This window comes from Harpegnathos saltator, unplaced genomic scaffold (genome assembly GCF_003227715.2).
Source record: "Harpegnathos saltator strain DR-91 unplaced genomic scaffold, Hsal_v8.6 scaffold58, whole genome shotgun sequence".
NCBI classification, from domain to species: Eukaryota; Metazoa; Arthropoda; class Insecta; order Hymenoptera; family Formicidae; genus Harpegnathos; species Harpegnathos saltator.
The window spans coordinates 2,728,349-2,754,486 of record NW_020230404.1 but is presented as its reverse complement, the minus strand read 5'-3'; the positions used below and the strand labels follow the sequence as shown (position 1 = coordinate 2,754,486).

Sequence of the window (26,138 nt, the reverse complement as noted above, 5' to 3'; positions counted from 1 at the left end):
CTGCACGCGGTAGATACATCATTAATTAAGTGACGGCACTATTATATCACTTGCGTGCTCGAGAGAATGAACGAGCGGGCGGGAAACTCCTCTGTCGTAAGAATTAGTAAACTTCAGCTTCAATTTATCGCGCTGTCATTGTGAAATTTCAATATTATATTCATAAATGTTACGACCCGGTTTCGCAATATGGATATGCGTATTGTTCCGATATTTAACGCAACGGTGTAATCTGCGCGGTGGTTAAGCAATTAATAATCGGCTTATGTGATTCGCATAAATAATTCGCGCATATATATATATATATTATATACAGAGTGTTTTAAAAATAGCTGGCCAAACTCTAAGAGCATATTCTTCTATTCGCCACAAGAGCAAAAAAGATCAGATAAACACTCTGTCGTAATGTAAAAACTCGTCTGCAAAAGTATCGACATACCGAAATTTCGAAAAGTCACGTTTTGGATTTTTCTCAACTCGTCTCTCATCACTCTTCGATCGCAGGATGTTTGAATGAAAGAATTAGAGTTACATTTACAAAAATAATTGGACAAAAGTAATTGACAAATTAAAAAAACAATTTGAAATAATTTATTTTACGTTGACGCCACCGCCCTAAAATCAACGATTTTTTTTTTTTTTTAATCAAAATACACATTCCCTTCGAAATAATATTGGGAGTACAAATGAGTTTCCGCCCGTTTTCTATCAAAAATTAGGAATCTCTTGTGAAAGAACGGTACATTACGTTTTATTCAAAGTATTGTCCGTCACTAGCCACTACTTTTTCCCATCTTTCTGGCAGCATTCGGATACCACGTCGGAAGGACTCTTCATCTTTTGAGGCTATCCACGAATCACGGCCCAATTTTTAGTATCTTCGTATGATGTAAAGCGCTGCTTAGACAGGCCATGTGCCATCGACCGGAACAAGTGATAATCGAAAAGGGCAATGTCTGGTGAATACGGCGGGTGGGGCAGGACTTCCCAATTAAGTGTTTCCAAATAGGTTTTGACCGGTTTTGCGACATGTGGCCGAGCGTTGTCATGTAGAGGAATAATTTTGTCGTGTCTGGAATAGTAATGGGCGCGTTTTCCCTCGAGTGCTCGGCTCAATCTCATTAATTGTGTCCGGTAGAGAGCTCCAGTAATGATTTCGCTCGGTTTCAGCAACTCATCATAATACACGACACCAAGCTGATCTCACCAAATACACAACATGAGTTTTTTTCTATGAATATTCGGTCTGGCTATCGATGCTGAAGCATGGCCAGGTGGTCCTCATGATTTTCTCTTCTTCGGGTTATCGCAGTGGATCCATTTTTCATCACCAGTGGCTATACGATGCAAAAGACCCTTTCTTTTATGCCTGGCAAGCAGCATTTCACACGTGCAAAATCGACACGTTCAACGCCGACTCGGCTTCGGTTCATATGGAACCCAATTCCCTTGTTTTTGAATCATTCCCAACGATTTTGAACGATGTGAAATTGCTTGTTGAGTCACTTCTAATGTAAGCGGAAGTTCTTCTTGCGTTTGGCACGAATCTTCCTCCGATAATGCTTCCAATTCCGTGTGTCTTCGTCACACTTTCGGCTTTCCGCTACGTTCTTTGTCTCCCACGTCAAACTCACCGTTTTTAAACTTTTGAAACCACTCACGACAACTTCTCTCACTTAAAGCTTCTCTCACCGTATGCGTCTACAAGCAATCGAAGCGCCTCAGCTGCAGATTTTTTTCAAATTAAAGAAATAAATCAAAAGTTCCCGAGCAAATGACGCTTATTCGGCACAAAACTTGACATTTTCGCACGAAAAAAATTATGTGATACTGATACGGAGTCGCTAATACGCTTCAAGGTTACGTCGTTACCAGATGTCCAAACTTACGATATTACACGTTTTACATCTGACAATTTCAACATAACTTTCTGTTCGGTGGGACCATCTTTTGTCGAACGGCGGAAACTTATTTGTACTCCTGATACAACCTAAAAAAATTCGATTTCTCTATCACTTAATCATTGAGATGGTTGATCTGTTACATTTGAAATGCAACACCCTTCATATAGCTGCTATAACTTAATACATATAGCATATAACTTAAACATACGCAGAGAAAGCTTATAATCAATTGCGTACGCATTTTCCCACACCGGCGTAGTCGCGCATGGCGAGCCCAGCCTCGTAATACGTTATCCCCGATTAACGAAACGATCTTTCCCCGCGCGTGAACTCCCGCGGAAATACGAATGACAGTTTTATCCGCGCGTTTTATCTCGCCGATACCGAGTAATTATTGCGCATGCGAATCTGTCAGTTTGCACGACGTCGCTTTGCGACGGTTTGCAAAACTCACGAATCGACAGACAATTCATTTTGTGCGAGAGCTCGACGAGAAACACGAATAGATAGATGCATACGTCTTCCTTTGCAGACAGTTTCAGTTTCAGAGGTTAAGAAGTACAAAGAATTATAGAGAATTATAAAGAGGTCGATTAACAAAGGAACAAACAGAATAGGAAACGACAAACAAACAGAGAAGTCGCTCTCTTGTCCTTCGATTTATCGCACCGTTTGTTTGAACAAGTGACGAAACAGAAACAGCTCGGCTCCCTTGGCTCCTTGGCTCGCGTAGTAGTAGGCCTCACGCAATTAGTATTCAACGCTTGATCATACTCTGCACGAATGGGTATCACGTGTATCACATGTATCACGTAACTATGCGTCGAAGAAGAAGGAAAAAAGAAAAAAGAAAAAAAAAAAACAAAGATGATAAAGTCCCATCCGCCTCGGACGGCGCAACTCCTCGACGTAACTTCGCAACGAGCATCGCTGCTTTGTGCCACACCGAGATCTCGCGATGTAATCACACGAAGGTACGAGAAAGTACCGTCCGATACGTACCGTTAATTAGCCTCTCGTCTATCAATTATAAACGCGCTGCGCTCGTTGCTGCGCGGACGTTCAGTTTCGAGCGCTTTCCGATTTACCGAGCACCGTCGATCGACGCAGAGCCGAGAAAGAGCCGATCACCGCGCGAGGATTAGGACGACGGGGGTTGACGGGGGCTGGCTGGACGCGGCTCCGGTCACCCCCCGCGAGATTCCCCACGTCTACCGTACGACGAGAACGACACTCGAAGAGGAAGATGGTGGGCGACAGAGACGGCCGAGTATCCCGGTCGCCTAGTGAAAGTGCCTCCGAGCCGGTTCACGTGCTTCAACCTCCCCGAGTATATCACGAGACGAACTCTTAGCAACCGACTCAGTATCATCTTCACCATCATCCTTCAACTTCCTGAACCTCCTCGGCGTCCTCTGCCGTGCGTTCGATTCTCCGGTGCGGTGCGCTTTCAGGAGTTCAGGTACTCTCCGCGAGGCCACGACGAGCGATTCTACCGCGAGCTTCGATCGAGCGGAGCGGAGTCGTTTGGGACGACTGCGGTGAATCCAAAGGGACGCGGTACGTGCTGCACCGCGTCTAAACTAAAGCTACGTTTGAATCGGAGAATTTGTCGCAAGCTACTCAAGGTACTCATCACTCTGTTGCTCCTCACGTGTTTCGGCCGCTTTCTTCGTGCGTGTCTCCGACGCACGCGATGCGTTTCGCTGAGACGCGTAGCGCTTTTTTCACTGACAACGGCTGCTTTTTGCCTGCCGGTGGTTCATCGGTGGTGATTTTCGTGACCGGATAATGTTTCACGCGGCAGAAGTGTACGTGTGCGTGTGCTTCTGCCTTTACGGAGCATTACGGTTAATCAGCTCGTCGTCAATTTTTCCTCTCAAGTTATCCTCTCGCGGCCTTATATAATCGCATACTCCGGAGAAATGTGAGAGAAACTTTCCTCTCTCTCTCTCTCTCTCTCTCTCTCATTCGAGGAAGTGACGTAATTTCTTTGACTTTTCAAACTACCGAGGTCTTTGATTGTGTCGTGATTGTGAATGTAAAAAGTGGTAGTTTCTCTCTCTCTCTCTCTCTCTCTCTCTCTCTCTCTTTCTGTTTCCCTTTTTACAAGATCTCTCGACAAAGACGATTCCTTGTCTTGCAATCTTTATCCGCTTTTATTCAAACTTTGAGCAAACTTCTCAAGCAACTTCGCCAACGAATTCGCTGCTGGAAACTTCTTCTAGATGTTCAATTGTTTTGCTCAAGCGTTTAGGAGAAATTTTCACTAGCGAATTCTAAATTTTAAAATAAGAATACGTCTGTTCGCTAGGCATCGCTTTCAATGATCTCATTTGTTCAACCGCCACAGCGGTGGCTTCTATTCCCCTACAACGAAAGAGCAGGTAACACGAGCGCGATATCTCGAGCCGAGAGAACAAGTGAAAGAACAGCAGAGATTGTCCTGAAGACAGCTTCCTAGAATAGGCCGGCAATTATCGAATCGTTCAGTTTTCCTCGAAAGGAAGGTCACGACCGAGCGTTCGCGATGGCCAACAACTTGGCGATCCTTGGCACCTGAATGCGGGGCGGGAAGCAGCGAAGTCGATTTCGGGCACGATTAAGCGATTGAGACGCGGCTTCCGCGATCTCAAGCATTGGAGACACAAGCCTGCAGGCCGCCTGCGAGGCCAGAGAAGAACGCTTCGCGACCGATCGCGATCGTCCGTGAAGGCACGCAACCGCCATTTACAGTCATCATCCGATGGACTATCGTCCGCGACCTACGATCGTTTTTCATTCTCCCGACCGCGCCGATACGTGTCAGCGACGAAGACCTGGAGATATTTTCGCGGTTTCACGCGGAGACGTGAAAATTATCGCAGAAATAACACACAAGCCGCAAGACCGTCGCAACGATCGAAAGGCCGAAGAAAAAAAAAGAGATCGCGCGGGAATGCATTAGAGCGGCTGGCTGTTCTTCTTCTTCTCGCGCCGCGCGACACCGATTTCTGCGCCCGGCAGCGGTGCGCTTCCCACAGCATCTAGAGCATCTCCAGTCATTGTTCGAAGATGACTCGGCAGACGCTTCAGATTGCAGCGTGCGACATGTCTGCCGGCGAAAATAACGGGCCCTCTTCGGCTCCGAGTAATCGCCGCCGAGATGGCGAATAATTGCCTTTGTTTCGACAAAGATTGACAATAATCGAGTCAAGTCTTGTTTAAATAAGGTAAAAACCAGTCCAGTCTGGCGAGTCTCCGCTCTCATTTCTCCCGGGAGACGAGACGAGACGAGAAGAGAAAAAGGAAGAAAATGTCGCGTTGAAGATACATGATGAGGAAACATTCGTATTCGACGACAAACATCGCGCCTTTCGAAATTTTATCCGGCGGGCATCGTTGTCCCAATTTTGTCTCGAACGGTCTCGAAACGTCGCAGAAATTTCGTAAATTGAGTTCGTGCGTAGATCGTTTGTAGTTGAGCGACAAACTCCGTCTACCTCGAGAGGATCCGGGTGAACGCACCGTGGTGTATCGTGGATAAATACGCTCGACGAAGGTGCTCTCGTACGAGGTGTTGCAATGTCATCCACGAATGAAGAGCGTGATCGCCGCCGGTTCTTGGACTTTCTTCGATTACGTGGATGTGCCCTACGATGCGGCCCGCTTTATTAGCTCTGCTGAAATTACGATCGCGCGAGAAAGCGAAAGTCTTCGCTAGGAGAGCCTTAGGTGATGCGGACGTCCGGATGAATGATGACTTAACGCGAAGTGCGAATTACCGCGCACCGTCTAATCATCACCGAATAAAACCTACAGTGTGCCTCTCCGTAACGGAATCAGATGGCGTGGTGGCTGTTAATTCGGATAAATCCCTGCCTCTCTCGAAGGAAGCGAGGAAACGAGGCGGAGGGAAGAGATGCGCGTACCGAGTCGTCCAGAGCAGGCTGAAGAAACGAAACGTGCGTTTCGTTTCACACGCGGTACGTGCACTCGCGCGTCATTTTCTCGCGCGTGTTGCGTCATTTCGCGAAGATTTTGCATGGAAGCCACCGCCGGCGCGGCGGGGAAGGAAATCGATTGCAAAAAGCGCGGAGCGTCCGTCTTCACGACAGTCGCTCGGAGTCATCCTCGATTGTGTGTAAAACGGGAGGCACATTCGACATCGGCCGGGCGGCGCGTTTCCGGATGCTTACGAGAGATAGACGGATAGCATTCCGAACGCGACTGTTTCAGTCGCGTGGAAGAACGGCGAACATCATCGCGCGCGCGCGCGCGCGCGAATGAAGCCGCTCGACCGTGGCAGATGCGTCGGAATTGAACCTGTCCGTATAAGAACATCGATGTTGAGGTCGTTTGTTCGCCGCTCGGAGCTCGGAGAGAATTAGCTCCCCGGAGCCCGCCGGAGTACAGAGAGAATGGATCCTTTCAGCTCCTTTCTCATTGTAAACGCCGCTGTAACGAGTCCGGGGATATTTTTGCCGTGGCGAAAGCTAGGAAGTGCCGGTCATCTTCGCGCGATTGCGCACCGTGACAGTCCTATATTATTATCTTCGGAGATTACGACATTTTGTACGCAGGGTGTTTAAAAGAAAAGAAAAAAAAAAAAAGAAAAAGACTTGAGGACTTTAACGGCAGACAGTCAGCAGATTCACGAAATGGAGGGAAAAAAGTTTGTTCTCGATGTAAATTATTTATGTTATTAGCGCTCGTCGAGTAAATATTCTTTTTAGCTATTTCTCAAACCGCTCTCTTGGCTCAGCTTGGAACGCTCCGCTTCGACGAAAGAAAGAGCGCCTCGTGTTTTGAGGGCGCAGGGCCGCCGCTTGAGATCGTTCGAATAATAAACTAATACTAACAAATCCGGCCGATCTCACGAGCGGTATTACGTTAGCTGCGCGCGTTTTTACGCAACCATAAATCTCGTACGAAAGCACCGTCGTGAAAATTGAAACGAGAGCGCGCTCGCGCCTTCGGCCGCTGCGCTTGTAAACTTCAAAGGGCCGAGAAGAGCCGAGAAGAAAGTCACGCACGGCGACCGCGATGAGAGTCCAGCGGCGAATCCAGCAGCAGCGAAGCAATTTTGCTTTGTTTGGACTTGGCGAGCAGAAGCGCTCGCGATGCGACCTTGCGGAAATTTACGAGCCGGTGTCTCTCTCTCTCTCCGCCGATGACGATCTCGCGAAAACAAAAGGTGAGCCCAGCGCGAGCGAAAACGTGAGAAACCGGGACGCGAGAGAACGAGCGATGGAGAGAAGCCTAATTCCTTAATTCCTCGGCTGTTAATAACGCAAATAAAAATAAACAGATACGTCACGGCAGAAAAAGAAAAAGGGGTCCGAGACAAGTACGCCTCGGAGAGCGCAAAGTTCACACAGGGTTGAGGTATCTCTCTCTCTCTCTCTCTCTCTCTCTCTCTCTCTCTCTCTCTCTCTCTCTCTCTCTCTCTCTCCTTCTTTCTCCCTCAGGTGTATCAATCTTTCGCGTCCCGCACTCCTCACGTCCGTTCTCCTCACGCTCTCTACGTAGGCGCTGGAAGAGACGAGGAAGATTACGACAACGGCTCGGCTCGGAGGCGTAATTAGAACGAGGCTGATGGGGTAGCAAGGAACGATCGCGCGTCGATGGCGGATGCCACGATTCGAATCGTGCCGCCGCGCGCGCGGCTGACATCGAGGGTCGAACGGTGTAATTGCGCGCGCGCGCGCGCGCTGCGCTGACAGGACGAGAGGCCGGGGCCGCGCCGGTTTACTTCGTCGTGCATCGAAATGTCCCGGGGAGGAAAGTTGAACTCGCGCTCTATTTATCATCGCACATGGACTCGGGGGTTCCGAGCTGACCCGAGTAAACCTCGCGGGAAACGAGTCAGACGCCGATTTGTTTCCAATTTTTTATAGTTATTTCTTATGTCGAAATATGAAGAGAATTAAATCAATGTTTTCAATTTTTTCGAAATTTTTCAAGTTTTGCACACTAGTGCACTATTTTGTACATTAATTTGAAACAATATTTCTTAAAAATATATATATGTCTGATTTGTTGAATTTTACAAAATGGTTCATAATCGGCGACACGTGTGTGCGCAAGTTTCAACAAATCGGACATATATATTTTTAAGAAATATTGTTTCAAATTAATGTACAAAATAGTGCACTAGTGTGCAAAAGTTGAAAAATTTCGAAAAAATTGAAAACATCGATTTAATTCTCTTCATATTTCGACATAAAAAATAACTATAAAAAATTGGAAACAAATCGGCGTCTGACTCGTTTCCCGCGAGGTTTACTTGTGAGAACGAAGCTAAGCGGGATTTTTATACCGCCGCTTCTTCTGTGATCTTAAGCGTGGTCGAATATCAAGAATTGGCAAGGCCGAAATCAATCAAAGATAAGATCGTAAAGTTGAACCGATAAAGTGGAGTTCACAAGTGGAAAAACACCGTGGCTGGAGCGAGTCTATTATTCCAGCTCGTATGCCGGCCGCTCGCATCCGCCTCATTACGCAACACTTACGCGCGCGCGCGCGAGTCACGTAGATTTTACCTCGGCTGAGATGCGCCGGTACAGATTACGCGCTAAGGTATGCGCGCGCGCGCGCTGCGGCCTCGTACGAGAGTGCTACGGCTCTTTGGAAATGTGTATGTACGGTGTCTCGTTGCACAATGGCGTGTACGCACGATACGCACGCGAGATTAACCGAAAAGAGGCAAGGGCCTGTTGCTGAAATTGTGCTCAAGATAAAGCCGCCGCCGCGGCCGGGGGGAAGCGCTGAGTCGTGGTGAGGAATTTATAAGAAGAAGTCACGAGAGCACAGATGTGGAAACCAATGAAATTAAGTTTAGCCAATTAAAAATGACAAATGATTAAGTCGCCTTGAAAGAATCCGTGGAAAAATCTCGGGTATCTTTCGATGGAACTGAACGATGGTGAATGTCGTTTCCACGTCACGTCGTTAGAAACAGGTCGTTAGGAACACATCGAAAACAAATTTCACAAACGAGAGATACTTCCGTTACACCACTTGACTTACTTTCGTCGACTTTACGAGGAATGCTGGTATATTAATCTCGTTTGCCACCGAACGGCAAGAGGTCAACGAGATTATTTCTCTCTCTCTCTCTCTCTCTCTCTCTCTCTCTCTCTCTCTCTCTTCCCCCCTCTCTCTCTCTCTGTCTCCTTCTCAGGGATCTTTTGCGAAGCGCGATTAATGTTTCAGATCACAGCCGGCCGCTGGATTGGAAGGATGAGCTCGGCTATATAGCTGCAGGCGGTAAACGGGATGATGATCGCCATGAAAACAATTAAGCGAGGAGATTGGTGCCGATTGCTGCTGGTAGCCGCGATCTTGGGGCGTGCCAATGCAGAAAAGGTTAAATAATCGAGAGTATCAAGCGATATTTTCACAATCCCCGACCCACGAGGATCCTCTTTTGATTTTGAAAGGCGCGAGAGGCATCGAATATTCCCTACCTCGCCGAGCTGCGTCTCTCCAAATCGCGTTCGCCTGTTTTTTCTCGACCGCCGCGCCGCCTCGTCGTCATTTCGTCATTTGCGGACGACGCAACATCCGCACGCGCGAAATTCTCTCGTTCACGCATGTCATTGTACACGCTCGCACAGGCGAGGCGAGGAAAGATCTCGCTTCGTGTGACCGAACACGGACGCCTGGACGAGAGACAGAATTCGACGACGAGAAGTGATATAATATCCGTCACCGCGAGCGAAAGAACCTGAACATTCAGCTGTATTTTAGAACGAGTCGCGGGCCAGGATAATCGGGAACAATCTCGAGCGATCGGGAAACTTCCTACGATAATCTCTCCTTGTTGCTACGTGAGACTTTTCTCCGCTATTGTCTCCGCTATTTTTCCCAGGCGACGGAAATTTGAAAAAACGGAAGTCTCAGCGATGAAATCGCTCGAACCGCGGCGCGCAAGACCGAAGAAGGACCGCGCAAGGCGAGGAGTCGCCTTGAATCGACATTAGAGATACACGTGAGACACGCAGCACACACACACGTGTTTTGACGTGCCAATAATTTCACACGCCGTGCCGTGCGAATCCGTCACATACGTCAGCGGTTTACGAGGTAGGGTCAAGCCAAGTCGGGCTGCAAGGAGGATTCCGCGAGTAGTAAGCGAATATAATTGCGCGTAATCGGTGAAAGTGGCGGAGATATTACTAATGACAGCTGTGCGAAAGAGCTTGCGCACAACTATGTGCACGCGGCACTATGTACACTACATACGAGATGTTAGGTAATTAGGCCCGACGAGCCGGGCTCTTACAAAACGACGTTTGTAGGCGTTTTTCAGGCGTGTGTGTAATAACGTGTAGACGCTCGATCGAAGCCCTCGTTCGGCCCGCGGATGATATTATTATCAAAAGTTATCACCGGTCGCGATAAATTGTCCAAGACGATCGTTGCAGCACAAGCGGCAGATCTTTCGAGAACAGGTGCTGCCGGCGCTAGGTGGCAAGATTCCGGAGGAGGCTTTCCGAACGGACCGTCTGGCGCTGAATCGCTTGAACAAGGAGGGCATCACCGTGCCGGACGGCGTGGTGTTCGACGCCCGGCACGTCCAGAAGCATCCTCATCCTGATCAAAGAATGCCGGAGATCATCAAGGTATATATAACAGTGTTATACGCGCACGATCGCGGACGTTCGCTCTTTGCCGAGCGAGAGATCACCTGCTCTCTCTCTCTCTCTCTCTCTCTCCCTCTCTCCCTCTCTCTCAGTCTCCTTTAGTGGGATTCCGATCTCGAAAAGTGATGACAGAGTGAGACAGAGAGAGAGAGAGAGAGAGAGAGAGAGAGAGAGAGACAAGTCGTTGGGAAGCTTGCAGAGCAGAAACGCGCGTGGGAGATACTTGCGAAGAAATTGAAGGGTAGGGAAATTTTTCCAATATATATTCAAGATAGCGGGATTGTTTTCATACAGGGGATAAAATTCATTCAGTGGGCAAAACAAGAACAATCGCGACTCGTGGCGATCAAACAAATCGCAGCAATAACTCGCGATAGTGAAAACAATGTCTCACTTAATGATAAGAAGAATTTATCGTTTGGGCGAGGTTCTTTTTCTTTTTTGCTCAACAACATATTGTACACATGCTGCTGCTTTCGCAGCTGAAGGGTTACGAATCCGGTGTTGCTACTCGAGCGAGCAATTTCACTCTAATCAATTAAAACATTCACTCGTACGGATGAAGAATCCGCTTGAAATTCGCGGATGAAACGGAACGTTCACTCTCGCGACTCCGAGCGGCGGTGTTTTCACCGCGAGAGTGGATTTTTCGACTCGTTTCGAGGGAGATTTCACGTCTGGAAATTTAGAGAGTACTCGAGCAGAGTTTTCGATAGCGCTGCTGTGACCGACGCATTCACCACCGGTCCTTTTTATTTAATGAAGGTTTACCTGACGTCGGACGGTCGATACGTGCCGCCGGAAGGTCGATTCCATTATAACCAGCCGAAAGCCGTAGACACGACTTACATTATACGAAGGCCATTCATGCGGCCGAGCCACAAGCCGTCCGACAATTTCGAAAGCGCCAAACTCCGAAGCTATCCCAAGATTGCACAGACTTACACCAATTATGGACCATTCGTGCCGATCGCGCCGCCCTCCAAGCCGGGTGTTTACAAGCCCGCCATAACGCCGCTGATACTTCCGGCAGAGGGTCTGCTTGATTTATCAAGCTGGAGGCCTGAATACGACTGGGACACCGTATACGAGCCGTTCGACGATTACTTCGTCGACGATATCACACTCTTCGATTCTCATCAGGTATTGTACGAATCAGGCCGCTCAGGTTTCAGGATGGGCGGGCCAAGATAAGCCCGCTAAGATAATCGTCATCTTTACGCTCACGCACTCGTTCAAGGATCCTTCCGTATTCGAGAGATAGAATACGCGCGATACGGAAGAAAGTCCGTGACTCGGTAACTCACGTTTGCTTTCACGCGTTTGTATTCACCTGTGTGTGTGTGTGTGTGTGTGCTCGCACCGGGTATGCAAATCCCTCGAAATGGACACTCGATGGATATCGCGGTACAATCTCGCACGACTGACCTGAACCGCTGAGTTCCCGCCGCTTTCGGCAAACGGCGGCGTTATCTAATTTACGTGCGATTCTATCTCGTAAATGAGATAACGCCAGCTTTTGTAGCTTTCCCAACTTGTCCCCAAAGTGTAAGGTAAATCAGTAAGGTGAATTTTGCACACGTTTTCGAGGAAAAATGAAATAATGGCTACTACAAAAGAATGCCTTAAAATTAGTGGAAAGATGCCGTTGTTGCTAACGGAGGCGACTGGACAAATTATTAATAATAAAGCATCACACACACACACACACACACAGTTCTAATCTAATCAAAAGTATGTCTGTATCTTTTCCAAGTCATTACGATAAATTGTTTTCGAGTTATGCCGGACGCGCTCTTATCAAACAGATTCACTATTCACTATTCGTGCGTTGCGTATATTCGTCCAACGAATGACTGAAGCAACGAATTGCCCAACAGATTATCACGGATTATCAAGGATTTCTCAACGAGTTCCACGGACGACCACTGAGGCACGCGAACCCGAAGAACAGCAACAAGAATCAGCAGCAACGGCAAGGCCGAAAGTATCCGGAACTGAAGTCGTCGATACCTTATCAGAAGGTCAGGTCGCACATCAGCAACTCGCGCAATTCCGCCTACACGAGTCTCACGAACATCCCGGAAACCAGATTCTCCTGCAGCGAGAGGAGGGGAATGTTTGCCGACGTCGAAACCAAGTGCCAAGTAAAGTGCCGACGCTGTCGTTTTAACTTTCTAATCAATCCCTCGGCTGTCAACGACGGAAATATCCGCGGAAAGAAAAGTGGCCCAAACCGCTGATGACGGAATATCTGCGCGTTCAAAAAAAAAAAGAAAAAAAAAAAGAAGAGAGAAAAAGAAAGAACGAAACAATTGGGACAGATCACTGTATACTTTTGTGTTTTCGTTTTCGTTGCTGCCGTAGCCGATTCAAATATTTGCCACGTCCGTCAGCGATCAGCGTGAGCAGCGGATCTCTACCGCGACATCTTGCGAAATCACGCGGCAACGACGTGTCGTGATTAATCCTCTCGCGTCTCTCTCGCGACGAAGTTATAGTTAGTTCGCGATCCATCCGACCGGTTTCGTCACGGACGAGCCGGATTCGATTCAGCCGGATTTCTACGCGCTACGCGAGACCACTACGATCTAGATCAACGTTCCAGCCATTATGATCCAGAAGTTGCTCCCTTAATGAAGCGGCCGGCTGAGTCGCGCCTTGCGCGCCTTGCGAAATCGCGAATGCGCGATTCCGCGAGCGACGCCGCTTCGATCTTCTCGCACGATCTCGCACGTAAGACATAGAAGGCCAGAGTGTTACCTTACGATACCTCACGAGTATCAGCCCATGTAGAATGGGGCTTGCGCAAGAGCAGACTCCAATTTGTTAATAATAAACGCGGGGGGGTTCGCTTCTCGCCGAGCGATCACCGCGGCGACGTAATCGGCCTTCCGTTGTGCTCCACAGGTGTTTCACAATTGCTCAGATTGGTCCAAGACATCATCCCTGTGTCCGCCAGGGACCGCTTTTTGCGAGAAGAGCAAACGCTGCGAGTGGTTCGAGCGTGTACGCTGCGGCCAGGAGAATCGACGGTGAATCGTCTTCTCGCTTTCGGAGCGTCTCTTGAAAACAGAGAGAAGAGGACACTCTCGAGAACTATGCTAATCGGCCATATTTCGGCCTCTCGGGCGGGAACGTAAGATTAAGAAGTATATATATATATATATATATATATATACATACATATATATATATATATATATATGCATATATACATGTATACATATAGATATCTTTTCATACGGAAGAGTCAAAAAAGTCAGAAAAATTGGCGAATGTGCGCGGAATATCCTAGATTTATCCGCTCCTCTGCTTGCATCGACTGCTTGGTCCAACTCTGGTACCACGATCTTCGCTTGGAATGGAAACGTAATTTTATGAGCTTTACAAGCGTCACACATCTACCTCCTCTGTTAGATTGAGAGTTTGAAAAGTTTGCATATGCTTTGTCGGTAAATTTAAATAACTGGGAACTCGGGGTTCGTCGGAAGGAGAACTTTGTCAAATTTCATTGTGATTCCACCGAGTGGTCCCTTGCCTCGACAGTGCGATAAACGATAAGTGACTCCTTAACGTGCATAAATAGCTTAAGTTTGATTCTACAAGCGGAGAGGAGCGAGAGCGTTTTCACAACCGTCAACGATCATATTCCATGCCATGCGACAACGCGAACTATCGTTGTCGATAGGCTACTTTGTACAGATTATCGTTTGTAATAAAACACACGTACACACGTCGATGCGAAACGAATCGATTTACCGACGATCACGTTCAACGTTTTACCTGATAAAAACTTGGCGGAGAGGCTTCCCAGGCACGATGGGGCGATTACATTTTTGTCGTCATAATTTTGTAAAAGAGATGTGCGCAAATGTGTGGGAGGTGGGAGGTGATCTCTCGATCGTCCGAACGTAGCGCGTACATTCGCGTCTCGCAGAAATATAACGCGACACGCTCGCTTCAATTCCGCCTGCGAAATCCGAAATTACTCGTTACGCGAACCCGACGTATCGCGGCCAGAGTTTCGTTCAGCCAAATCGTCGAAATGTCGGTTTCGGTGCAATTAGCGATTAACGCGCGTCTCTCCCTCTCAGGGCGATAATGGAAGGGGACGCCGTCCCGACGTCCGTCTCTTAGCGTTACGCGCGTTTTACACTTTCTCTCTCTCTCTCTCTCTCTGTGTGACATAATTTCTCGCACGCCCAGCGCGCAACAGTCTCACGGCACGGAAACTGGTCTCCAGTTTCGTTCATATTCAAACTCGGTACGGTCATGCCGAGAAGTCGCAGTGTCTTTACCACCGGACTCCTGCTCGCCGTATTGGCAGCGCCCGCTTCGCTCATCCACATCCACGTCCAGGTAAATCTCTCGGCTCTTTAGCCAGAGGGGGGTGGTCGGGAGGACGCGCGAGAATGCGAGCCCCTGTCTGTGTGTACCCGCGATATCCATAAGCCGCGAGATATTTCGGATATCGGCGCTCTCGGTAAGTTACTCGGTGAGAGAGAGAGAGAGAGAGAGAGAGAGAGAGAGAGATTTCTCCTTTACTCAGCACGGGCGTGACTTTATCTTATTAGAGAAACGCATTCTACGAAGCGATAGAAAAATGTCAACAACTACGAGCGTGCGTAGGTACACTTGTACCCCGAGACGTATAAATCGACTTCATTTCGTTGCGAGGATAATCCCGATTGTCCCTTATAATAATGGCCATACCGTGTAATATCTCATAAAATACTCACTTTCACGTTGAAATTGAACGACACGAGCGTGTTATGCCGTCGACGGGCATTTCCGGTGGGATTAAAATTGCGTCCGATCCGATCGGCCACTTCCTTGTGGTGCAACGGCGATGATGCAAGGGCAATGGGTGAACAAAAAAATGTCCTTGACTTTGGATCAATCAAGGCAGCATTTTGCGAAGGTTCGTTACACTCTGCTGGACTCCCAAGTTTTTCTAATCTGTGAAAGCGGGTTACGATTCGTACTGTGGAATCGCGATTACTTTTCTTACGTTGCTACACGCGCTATACCACGTCCGTTACCTCGTTTGAAATGCTGACGTTAAATAATTGTACTTATATTTGCCAGCCCCGTAATTATATTCGATAGTTTACATTTCGTCCGCCGTTGCATCTATCTATCTATCTATCTAACGGTTGCTAACAGTTTTTTGTGGATTTCTCGCGTCAACGATCTATCGAGGACGTCTGTCCTTCTTCGATAGAAACGTTACGTGTATTCCGAATTGCTTTTTTATGCAACGTGCAAGGTGTCGATATGTCTGAAACGTTTATAGCCCAGACCAGGTATCAATAAAAAATTAATTATTTATGCGTACAGATGTGATGTGATAGCAATAATAAATAAAAAAAGAAACATGAAAGAGTATATTAGACATATGAGAGAGAGAGAGAGAGAGAGAGAGACATATTAAACATATGTATATCATTTTCAAGCATATTTCTTTTTTAATTATTATCTCTATTAATTGTATTTCTTTTTTACACGCACATACTTGACACAGATAATTAATTGCTGTTGGTGGGAAGACCCAATTTGTTGATTTCTTTTCTATATAAATGTTTGTCTGAAATAAACAGGAACCCGTGCCGGGAAGTAATTATTATGACGAGTTTCAACACTTCCAACCGATAATTGGGTTTCGTCGGCCTATCGTCGTGAAGGAAGAGCCGAAGAAGAGCGATCAGGATTTCAGCAAGATTCCGGGAATACCTGGGGTAGACTTTCCTCTCTTCCACAGGGTGCCACCTACAAGTTTTTCCTGCGCACACGTACCGGTAATACCAGGAATGTACGCAAACGTGGAAACTGGTTGTCAGGTAAACGTTAATTTCACATTTTCAATTTTCAATTTCATGTAGGTTAACGAATAGAGAATTTATATATAACAGTAATTAAATTTCTTTGTTCTCTTTCTCTCTTTTTGTCCGCTTGCCTCGATTTGGCAGCTTGCTGTCAATTCTCTTGCTCAATAAGCCACATTTGTGCGCAAGCTACGTACCATTTAAAATGTAGTAAAATGCAGATAATCAATGTTCACTCATTGGTTTTCTTACAAATATATATATATATATATATATAAATTTGTAAGTTTTGTAGCGCGCCCATTTATTAACGTTTAAATGTTAAACCTAACAGTTCGTTCGAGCGAGTTCGGTCAAATCAGTCTAAAGTCGAATGAAAAATCACACACGTATGTTAAAAGCACGCGTAATGTGAAGCAACGTCGGAAAGTCTTCGGTGCTCTGTCTTCAGTCGAGAAACGAATGGCGCAAAAGTATGAAACATTAAGATGGTATTATTATCTATCAAGGACTTTAATAACGAGAGTGTTAAAGTGATGGTGAATTTCTCATTCCTGGAATAGAATGAGACCATCGACAAACAACGAGACAACCTGTACATTTGTACCCGTGCATTTTACCCTGAAAACTGAGATGATGGAATGGAAATACACCTACTTTTTGTGCAACAATAGCGCTTCGATCGATCGAAATAATATTGGAAATAATTTGTCGTCTCCACGGCAAACTACTGTAAATTGTACACGCGCGAAAGAACGCTCTTTTCGAATTTTACGTGCACGGACGCGCTTTGATCGCGCTTCGTCGCATCAAGGTGAATCATCAACGCTGCTGCGGCGAAGCGAGGAAAAATCATCCGAATGACGCTTGGACGCAGCGTGAGCGGCCGCGAAGTGGAGCGGATTTATTATGTAAGAGAACGGGCTGGCATTATTAAAACCTCAAGGCAACGCGGGAGTAAGGACCGATCTCGCCTCGGTGAAAGACAAACTCCGCGAGGAAACGGTCTTGGCAAATTGTTGTCGTAATCCAGCCTCTCTCGCGGTGTGTCGAGCTACGCTCGATTCGCTCGGTTTCGCCTCGACTTGATAAGCTTCATCATTTCGGAGGAGATACGTATCTTCTCGCGCGTTGCACTCGCGAATCACATTTGCATCTGTGTGATTGTCATTAAGGAAAGAACAAAATATATATATATATATATATATATTTATTTCCTCGATGCAATTTCCACAACTTTCGCTCTCCTTCAGACAGTAGAATTATCTTACGTATATTTCATATCATACGACAGCGTAACGATTTTTTGTTTACGAAAACCTCAGCGCTCTAACAGCGTCTGATCTGTCTCGCCGCTTGAAATTCCGGTATTCCCAATCGCGCGCTCGCGCGCGATTGCTATGCCGAACGAATAATTGATTTATCAGAGCGTGTAATTATGAGGCAACGACTTTAGGAGAGGCTGTCCGCGTGGGAAAGTAGTCGTCAATATCATCGAGACAACGAAAGATTCGACCGAGTTCTCGCTCTTGTCATGTCTCGGTTTATTTTTTTCTTTCTTCTTTTTTTACCGCGTGTTTGCGCCAAATATTCGTCAGAATCGCGTAAGAGCGCGAGGAGCGCGGTGCAATGTGCGCTCATACATTCATCTCTCTTGCCCTCCTTATGTTCTCGCTCAAAGAACAACATGGAATTTAGCGCGCAACTTATTGTTATGATAATACAACGATGTGAACTGTCGCTGAATCCTTCGTGAGCAATAAAGAGCCGGCTGACATAAATGACGTTACGTGACTCGAATGCTCCGTCATGCGTCACAACTTGATTTCCAGAGCGCTTAACTTTCCTTCCCAAGAATGTCATTCGCTTCCTTTGTATTTCCTTAAACCGGGCTTCTTTCCACGGCGTTTCACATCGCTTGTATTATTTTCAGCAAACTTGCGCAACCTGGCTCGCGTCAGATCCTCCCGGTTACGATACTTGCGTAACTTGCGCTGATCATTTTGTTCGCTCGTATATTGTAAACATTGAGATTTATTTGTAGAGATGAACTCCTTTGCCTGTTCAATTCAATGTATAATTCCGTGTTTGACGACGCTCTCTGACGGTAGATTGTTAAACGTATTATCATATGTGCAATGTGTCTACACGTATTGTGTGTACATACAAAATTATTTATTTATTGTATATTATTTCAGGCATATCACATTTGTCACGACGGACGTGAAGGCGATCAGGGCGCCTCTTTCTTGTGCACTAACGGGACACTGTTCAATCAAAACGAATTTGCGTGCGACTGGTGGTACAATGTCAATTGCGCGGATGCGCCGTCACTTTACAGGTAAATTTTTCCATGGACAATTTTAATAACAGGTACAAGTTGTCGTTTGAAATATACACAGCGATAAGTCGCAGACATCCCTTTATTACGCAACAAACGATGCAACACTTTGTGCGTTCGCTTCTAACGTGCCTTCTGCGTTTACAGATTGAACGGAGATCCATTAAAAAATCCATATGTGCCAAAGGAAACAAAGGACGCGATCCGCGAGAGATTGAAGATCGTTGTTTTATAAGTGTAATTAGCTACGTAGCTGTTGAAGGGGAAAGAAAGCGGAACAAGTTTATATTTATCCGTATACGCGTTATATAAATTCGTTATTTTTCATGCCAACATACTTTTTATACATTTTGTATAAGAGTTATGCTGCAGCTCGAGTGCAACTACGATTCGTGATGATGATTACACTCCACTGTAATCGTATAAAATTATATAAATCCATTGTTGATTATTTCGACTGGCAATAATATTGAGGACAATTGGGAGGAACGCCGTCTAGCTAAAACCAAAAAGTTCTGATTTCTTTGGAGTATCTCGATAATCTAATAATAGGCTGAAATTACTTATTCTTACAAATTGCAATAATAAAAATGACGAAGAATGATGTGAGGATGAACAGTAAAAATTGTTATTCGATAACGAACGATTTCTCGGCTCGGCTCGATCGAATGTTCCAAACGAAATTTTCATTCTGCGCGCCAACGGAGATAGTGTCGATCGCGTTCGCCGAAGGACACCGAGGCGGATATTAAGATGGTGAAAGGTACGGAGAGAGTACGAGGTATCTTAGGGGAAGTATACGGCGAGAGAGATTGGCGCGTGAGAGATTAATCGGAAGAGCCATTCACTTTTCCTACAAAAAGACTATACGTATATGTAAACGCGTGAACGTGTGTGTGTGTGTGTGTGTGTGAACAGTCCAACAGCATGTTATTTAACGAACAAAGTTCCAAAATACACTACTGTTATTTAACGAACAAAGTTCCAAAATACCTACGCCTGAAAAACAAAACGATTGAAAAGCGTAAAATTAAAACGCTACAGCCGATACGAAAAACTAACTTTGTTGAATCTTTGTTGGAAACGCAAAGCTTCGCGATACAACACACGCACACACACACACACACACACACACAAGTTTAGAAGTAAATTTTCACGATAGATACAACGAATACAGGCACCACTCTTTATCGTAAATCGTTATCGGTACGGACAAATTGCACGATGCGATCGAAAGACAGAAGTAAATTCAGGAACTTTCGCGAGAGAGACTGTTGAATCGTTTAAAGAGGTTAATGGAAAATATACGATGTATCGGAATAAATACAAGTGCAGCTGCTTCCAAGAAATCTAATCTCCAAGTGTAATTGCAATCTCATTTAAATATTAAACTAATCTAATAATCCTATGCAACTCATTGGTTGCCTGCCTCTAAAAAAATGGGAGTATAGACGTTAAAAAATTACCGTATAATAACGAGATATAAATCGAGTATCTTTTTTTATTAATACTTGGTATCAGTAGTAGAATACGAGGTTAAATTCGAGATTTGGTACGACTGTTTCTAGCCTAAGTCTAATAAACGTTAAATATGCGACAGTCGCTCTTCAAATTCCACTCTCACTGTCCAGGATGACCCCGGTGCACGCAAAGTATCGTAATTATTCTCGCATTAATCCTAGTTAATTTAAAAACGTCGGAAATAGCGCAAGGCAACTCTCGATGTATGTGTGTGTTCGCTTTCTCTTCAAAGATCATTATAATCTCGAGTTTGTTGTCTTATCCACGTGCGTGGTCGTTCCAAAGGTCGAGCAATCTTCGACGCGCCAAATCGCACCTAGGATCGCCATTGCGTGAAATTTTTATCTCGCACGTACTCTACTCCTATAATATCAATATTTCATGCTGCATTGTATTATAATATCGAATTGATTAGCGCGTGTTCTGCAAGGCAACGTTTAACGTATCGGCGCAGTATACGATACCGTGGCGTAGCGCCTCGTACAGTACAAAGATTCTTAAGGCCACGGATTATATTAAGATCATTTAAGAAGTTCAGTCTTAAATGTCATGAGACAATCAAGAAACCTTAAATAAAGGAGAACAAAGAGTCAGTGAACTTATCTCAGAGGCTGCGGTCTATCGAAGTTGGATTTAACAAAACTACGCGTAATGAAAAACGCTGAGGTTCCAGCTGTACGCTGTTCCAAAATGTTTCCAAGTCACGTGTGACAATAATTTCTAATAAAAAAGAAGAAGCAATGTTAAAAAGCAACGTGCCATTTGTTTATCCCACGGACGGAACGTTTGTGTCACATTTTCCCACAATTTTTTGTGCTCCAGTTTTGAATCCAATTTCGTTTGCAAAATATCCCGACATATTTCGCAAGAAGGTGGAAATTAATTTTTAGAAATATTCAAAGATCAGTGATATCCATAATTGTGTTTGAGAACGAGTTTGAGAACGAAGGAGGAGGAGTAGCAGTGCGATTGTTGGAATGGATTGTCGCGCTGGTCGTCGGACGGACGAAAAGCGTCACTTCTCCCACATTCTCCCACGCGCTGTTCCTGGCGCGCCGGCATCTTTTCCTCGCGACCAGCGATCGTCACGGATGTCGCGTCTCGGTGCGCTCACCGTAAACATTTAATTGCCGTTAATGCCGTCGTGCGCCGAGGAGGATGGCAGCCACCAATAGCAGATACCAATCTGAAACGAAGCTCGCTCGCGTACGGTATTACCGGCAAGTCCGCCGGTTCCCTATCGCGCACGCAGCGCAGTCTCGCAACAGTGATATCGAGGCGGCTCCATCGCGTTGTTTGAAATTTATTAATTTCCCCCTCGGAATAATCAGTCTCAACGTAACGCCGAGGTGACGCCGAATAACGGGCCGATCACCGTTATCGCCGGCCAGATATCGCGCATTTAATCGAGCGTATCGTCGCGGCGCGGCGCGGTGCATGCCGGGAAGGGAAAATTCGGTATTCTCGCGAAAAGCAGCGAGGGTGAGGTTTGCACGGGCGTCGTCGACCGGCGCGAGTAAAGTCAAGGACGTCGCTCGGCTCGCTTTCGTTATCGAAAGGCTGCGAACGCGCGCTGGAACGGCGCGAATCGTAAGACGGATAAGAGCCGCCCTTTCTCTAGGACGTTCGAAGCTAATAATGAAGGTAGGTAACGACACAAATAGGTCGCGCGGAATTGTAACGTTCTCCGTGATTTCGCTCCGACGCCTTGAACGCTGCGTCGACAAGCGGAACTGTCACAAGCGGCGGATTTGTTGTTGCTTCAGCAACAACGTCACAAGCGAACAAAGCTTCTGGTTCACAAGATGAACAAAAGAAAGGGAAGAGAATGACATCGAATGACGGGGGATATTTGGAACGCCGCATTTTGTTGGGATTTAGCGGTAACACAGATCGGATCATCCTTGTCGCCTCCTTCTTGATCCTACCAAATTATTCGTTTGGCTCTTCTCCGATTACAGGAGCGTGACACACACGTGAGGATGCGCGATCGGATTATGTAATCACGCATATTACAACGCACGCGTATGAAAATGGCGTTTAACTGGTTACGCGCGTTTTCACGGTTCACGTTCGCTCGACGTAACCGACGGCTGCTTTTATTATCCATTTCGCGGCGGGGGATTGCATCGTGCAGGGAAAATTATCGTCGTCTCCGATAATGCCGCGTTATAACATGATGTAGCTAATCGAGGAATTTTTAAGACAGAAGGACAGGACATGGGTGGGCCGGGTGTGGTGACTTGAAATATCAATATCCGCTGTCTCAGCTGTTTGTTGCTGCTTTTCGGCTAAAGCACGCGAATGCGCATCTGTGCAGATGATAGACGATCGGTGGATAAAGATGTCAATGTGCAAATATTGCGTCAGAAAGAATATTAGTTTTATCAGTCGTTACTCATCGCTCTTGTGAGGAAAAATATGCAGCTGTTGCTGCACTGTTGGGAGACAAGGCAGTCCGATTACATATATTAGACTCGCAAAAGATTGTGGAATTGCAAATATGGGGGAGTTGACAGTTTTTCTTTCTTTTTCTTTTTCTTTTTTTTCATGGAGCTTTATAAAAAGGCGCTCTCAGTCATGATCTTAAAATTTATCTACGGAATTTTAAGTAACAACGTAACCTCATTTTTATTGTAAGTAAAAATGGAACCCGATAAAGTGCATCGTCACTGTGTGCTATTTTGTTTCAACCAAAGAGAGAGGGAGAGAGAGAGAGAGAGAGAGAGAGAGAGAGAGAGAGAGAGACTGCTGCGGACGCAAAACGCTCACTCGCCATCTGAATTTCATTTCTTCGGATCGACGCAACATGGCTTGCTAATGCCGAGAAAGTCCGAAAATGGGTCGATAATTTCATTACCTCCCTTTGGAGGTAACGAAAGGAATGGAGATATGTCTGTGGTTTTTTTTACTATTAATTAAATAAATATATTTAAAAATCCAACAAACTTTTGCAAGCACCTGATAATTGATAGATCGTCGCACACAATCGAGAAATCCGCATGTCGCGCATGTCTGTCTCCATATTTCGATCAGTTGCGACAACACGAGACAACAACAAGTGGAGGAGGAAGAATTATACGATCGGCGGACAGTACCCGCGCGAATTTCTTCCGGCATAAATCCGGCACTCGCGACAGGAAGATGCGCGAGTCGCGCAATCGCGAAATTGAGACGATTACATTCGCCCGGCCGCCGACCGAGCGCGCGGCGGCGGCGGCGGCGATCTCGCAACCACGCCGCCGCGAAGATTATTGCAGGCTTGTAAAACAGCCGTGGTGGAAATAATGCGACTTGTTTAGAGCTCCTTGTCTCGCCTCGATTCGCGCTGTGTATTAACGTTCCTACGTGGGCTCTCAAGTGTTTTCTACACTGGCTTTCTCGCGCTGTTACAGCCGCTTGGCCATGCGGCTAAAAACCAAGAGATTTCCATCCGACGAGTGCTCATGAAGCTGCAATTAGGCGGTCCCGAGGCAGGATTGTTCAGCGGTTTCGCTTCGGCCAACGAGATCAACCACAGAAAATTACGCATCCACGGCCCGACGCGGACGGACGTGACGCTCGCTGATGGACACCGGTCTGGGTATCAAGGGTTGGGCCATCTCGATTCGGTTTTCGAAAAATCAATCTTTCTTTCCGGAGACGGTTTCAGAGGGGGTTTTCTTTTTTATTTAAAAATTTCTATGCAACTAGAATCTTTTTTGTCTTAAGATCCTGTGTTAGACGAGCGCGTGGAGTCTCCGCGCGAAGAAGACGAGCGAAGAAAATTTGCTGCAATTATTACATTAATCGTGCGTGCGAGGCCCAAATCGCACTCCCAAAATCGCCGCCATTCAGACAGTCCTCGAGCCAAGCGCCATTTCGTTTGCGAAATCCCCTTTGGTCTTGGATCAGCACACACTTCGATCTTCGTCGCGGGAGAGATTTTCGCACGGTTAGATCGCACGGGAGATCGCCGATCGGGGCGGTAGATCGATATACGCGATTAACGTTAAAATAAATGTAATAAGTTCGACGCGAGTGACGTCCGGCCGCTGCTGACAACATTCTCGCTACGCGCGACGTGATTACCGAGAAAATCCGATAAAACGTGTTCCCCCGGCCATCGGCTGAGCGTTTCTTGCCACGCGTTTGTTACCACCCGACCGCCTGAACCCGGCGCAATCACGGCTCTATTATGAGTGAGTTACGCGTTCGCTCGGCGCGAATGAACAGCGTGAGATTGTAACGCGCCGGCATCATCGGCTGCGCAAAGGCGCTCGTTTGCAATGCGCTTTCCGTCCGCCGAGAATCCGATCGTCGATTTATGCAGATCAAATGCCGGCGCGATCTACTTCGGCGGTGCCACCGCACCGCCGCCGTAATCATCTTGTGCGCGATTTCCTCGGGGCGCTCCTCTATTTATGTTCTGCGCTTCCTTCGTTCTCCACGCGCTTTTCTCACGCGCTTGGTGAAATAAAGAGCAACAAGCGCGCAGGAGATCGCGAGAACCAGAGAATCGAAGATCAGCAACACTGGGACACGAACGTCCCATCGCGATGAAAGAAGCAACGAGGGGATGCTCGTACACCTCGCGGTTTCAGCTCTTAGAAGATGACCCATCGCGAACTTTTCCTTACCGGATACCGCCAAAGAGCAACGACGAGGAAAGCTGTACGCTTAGCGGCCGATCAAAAGCGCTTTCGGCAGCGTCTATCCGATATCTATGCGATGTATTCAGCTTGCTTTTCTGCTCTCCGACCGATTACCTTTCCCACGATGGTTCATACCGAGCAAGGTATGAAGGTAGCTGTAAGTATATATTTGTATCGAGCGCACTCTTTCTCTCTTTCTCTCTCTCTCTCTCTCTGTCTCTGTCTCTGTCTCTGTCTCTGTCTCTGTCTCTGTCTCTCTCTGTCTCTCGCTCGCTCGCGCGCGAAAGTTTAAATTGTCCAACGTAAATCAATGTGCTGCGTCATTCGAAAAGCATTGCGCCGGCGCTACGCGAGACGAATGTCGCTGGGTCGCTGTTGGGTGCCGTGGATTCGGCATGACATCACATTCCGGGATTTGCTCCTTTGGGGTGCAGGACTTTGTGACAAAAAATACTCTGTTTGCACAAAAGTCCTGTTAAAAAAAAAAATACAATAAAATAGATTTGTTTTATTTGTAAATGATGAATAAAATCTCTTGCGCTTCGAGTTATCTTAATATTCAAAAAAAAGAAAAGAATAGAACGTCTTTCGCGCGGAAGTCATTCCGAGGCACACGTGCGTCCAGCATTTCCGGCCGCTTTTCTGCCAGGAAAAGAAGGCCAAGCCGGATCTAAACGCGCTCAGGGTGCGTCATGCTCGAAGCCGAGTCTCATGAGACGCTAGTTCGGCTGAGAGACTCGCCACGTTCTCCTCAGCCTACTTCGTCCTGCTCTTTACGCGTCGTTTGCTGGCTGATGCTGCGAGAAAAGAGAGAGAGAGAGAGAGAGATGCTGTCAGCTCTCACAATTTGTTTTGCGATTTTTTATAGTTATTTCTTATGTCAAAATATGAAGAAATCTGTTATCATTCTTAGCTTAAATTAATGTTTTCGATTTTTTCGACATTTTTCAAGTTTTGCACAAGTACACTATTTTATACATATTTAAAACAACATTTCTTAAAAATATATATATATATCTGATTTGTTAAAACTGGCACACACATGTCGCCGATTATGAATCGGAAACATTTTGTAAAATTCAAAAAGGCGGATCTAATATGGCTGACGTCATTGTTGAAAAAGTGTACAGTTTTACGCTACATTCGACGTTGGGAGCAATCTTTCGGCTCACTATCCAGCAAACAAGCTCGTATTAACATCAAAATCTGGCAAAAGGTGAACAAGAAATGAACAGAAAGAGAATAAACAAAAAACTTGAGGGATTTCGAAAAAATTGAAG

The 26,138-nt window shown here is 46.3% G+C and overlaps 1 protein-coding gene across 1 annotated transcript; it reads left to right on the top strand.

Annotated features, from left to right (window-relative positions):
• Nucleotides 1–2,528: 2,528 nt before the first annotated feature.
• On the top strand, nt 2,529–19,378 carry LOC105187920 (uncharacterized). Its single transcript, XM_025303864.1, has 9 exons — nt 2,529–3,532; nt 9,102–9,254; nt 10,316–10,513; nt 11,300–11,677; nt 12,415–12,772; nt 14,730–14,896; nt 16,138–16,377; nt 18,561–18,703; nt 18,851–19,378. The coding sequence occupies exons 2-9, from the start codon at nt 9,165–9,167 to the stop codon at nt 18,936–18,938; spliced, it is 1,662 nt and encodes a 553-aa protein (XP_025159649.1). The 5' UTR covers nt 2,529–3,532; nt 9,102–9,164; the 3' UTR covers nt 18,939–19,378.
• Nucleotides 19,379–26,138: the final 6,760 nt, after the last annotated feature.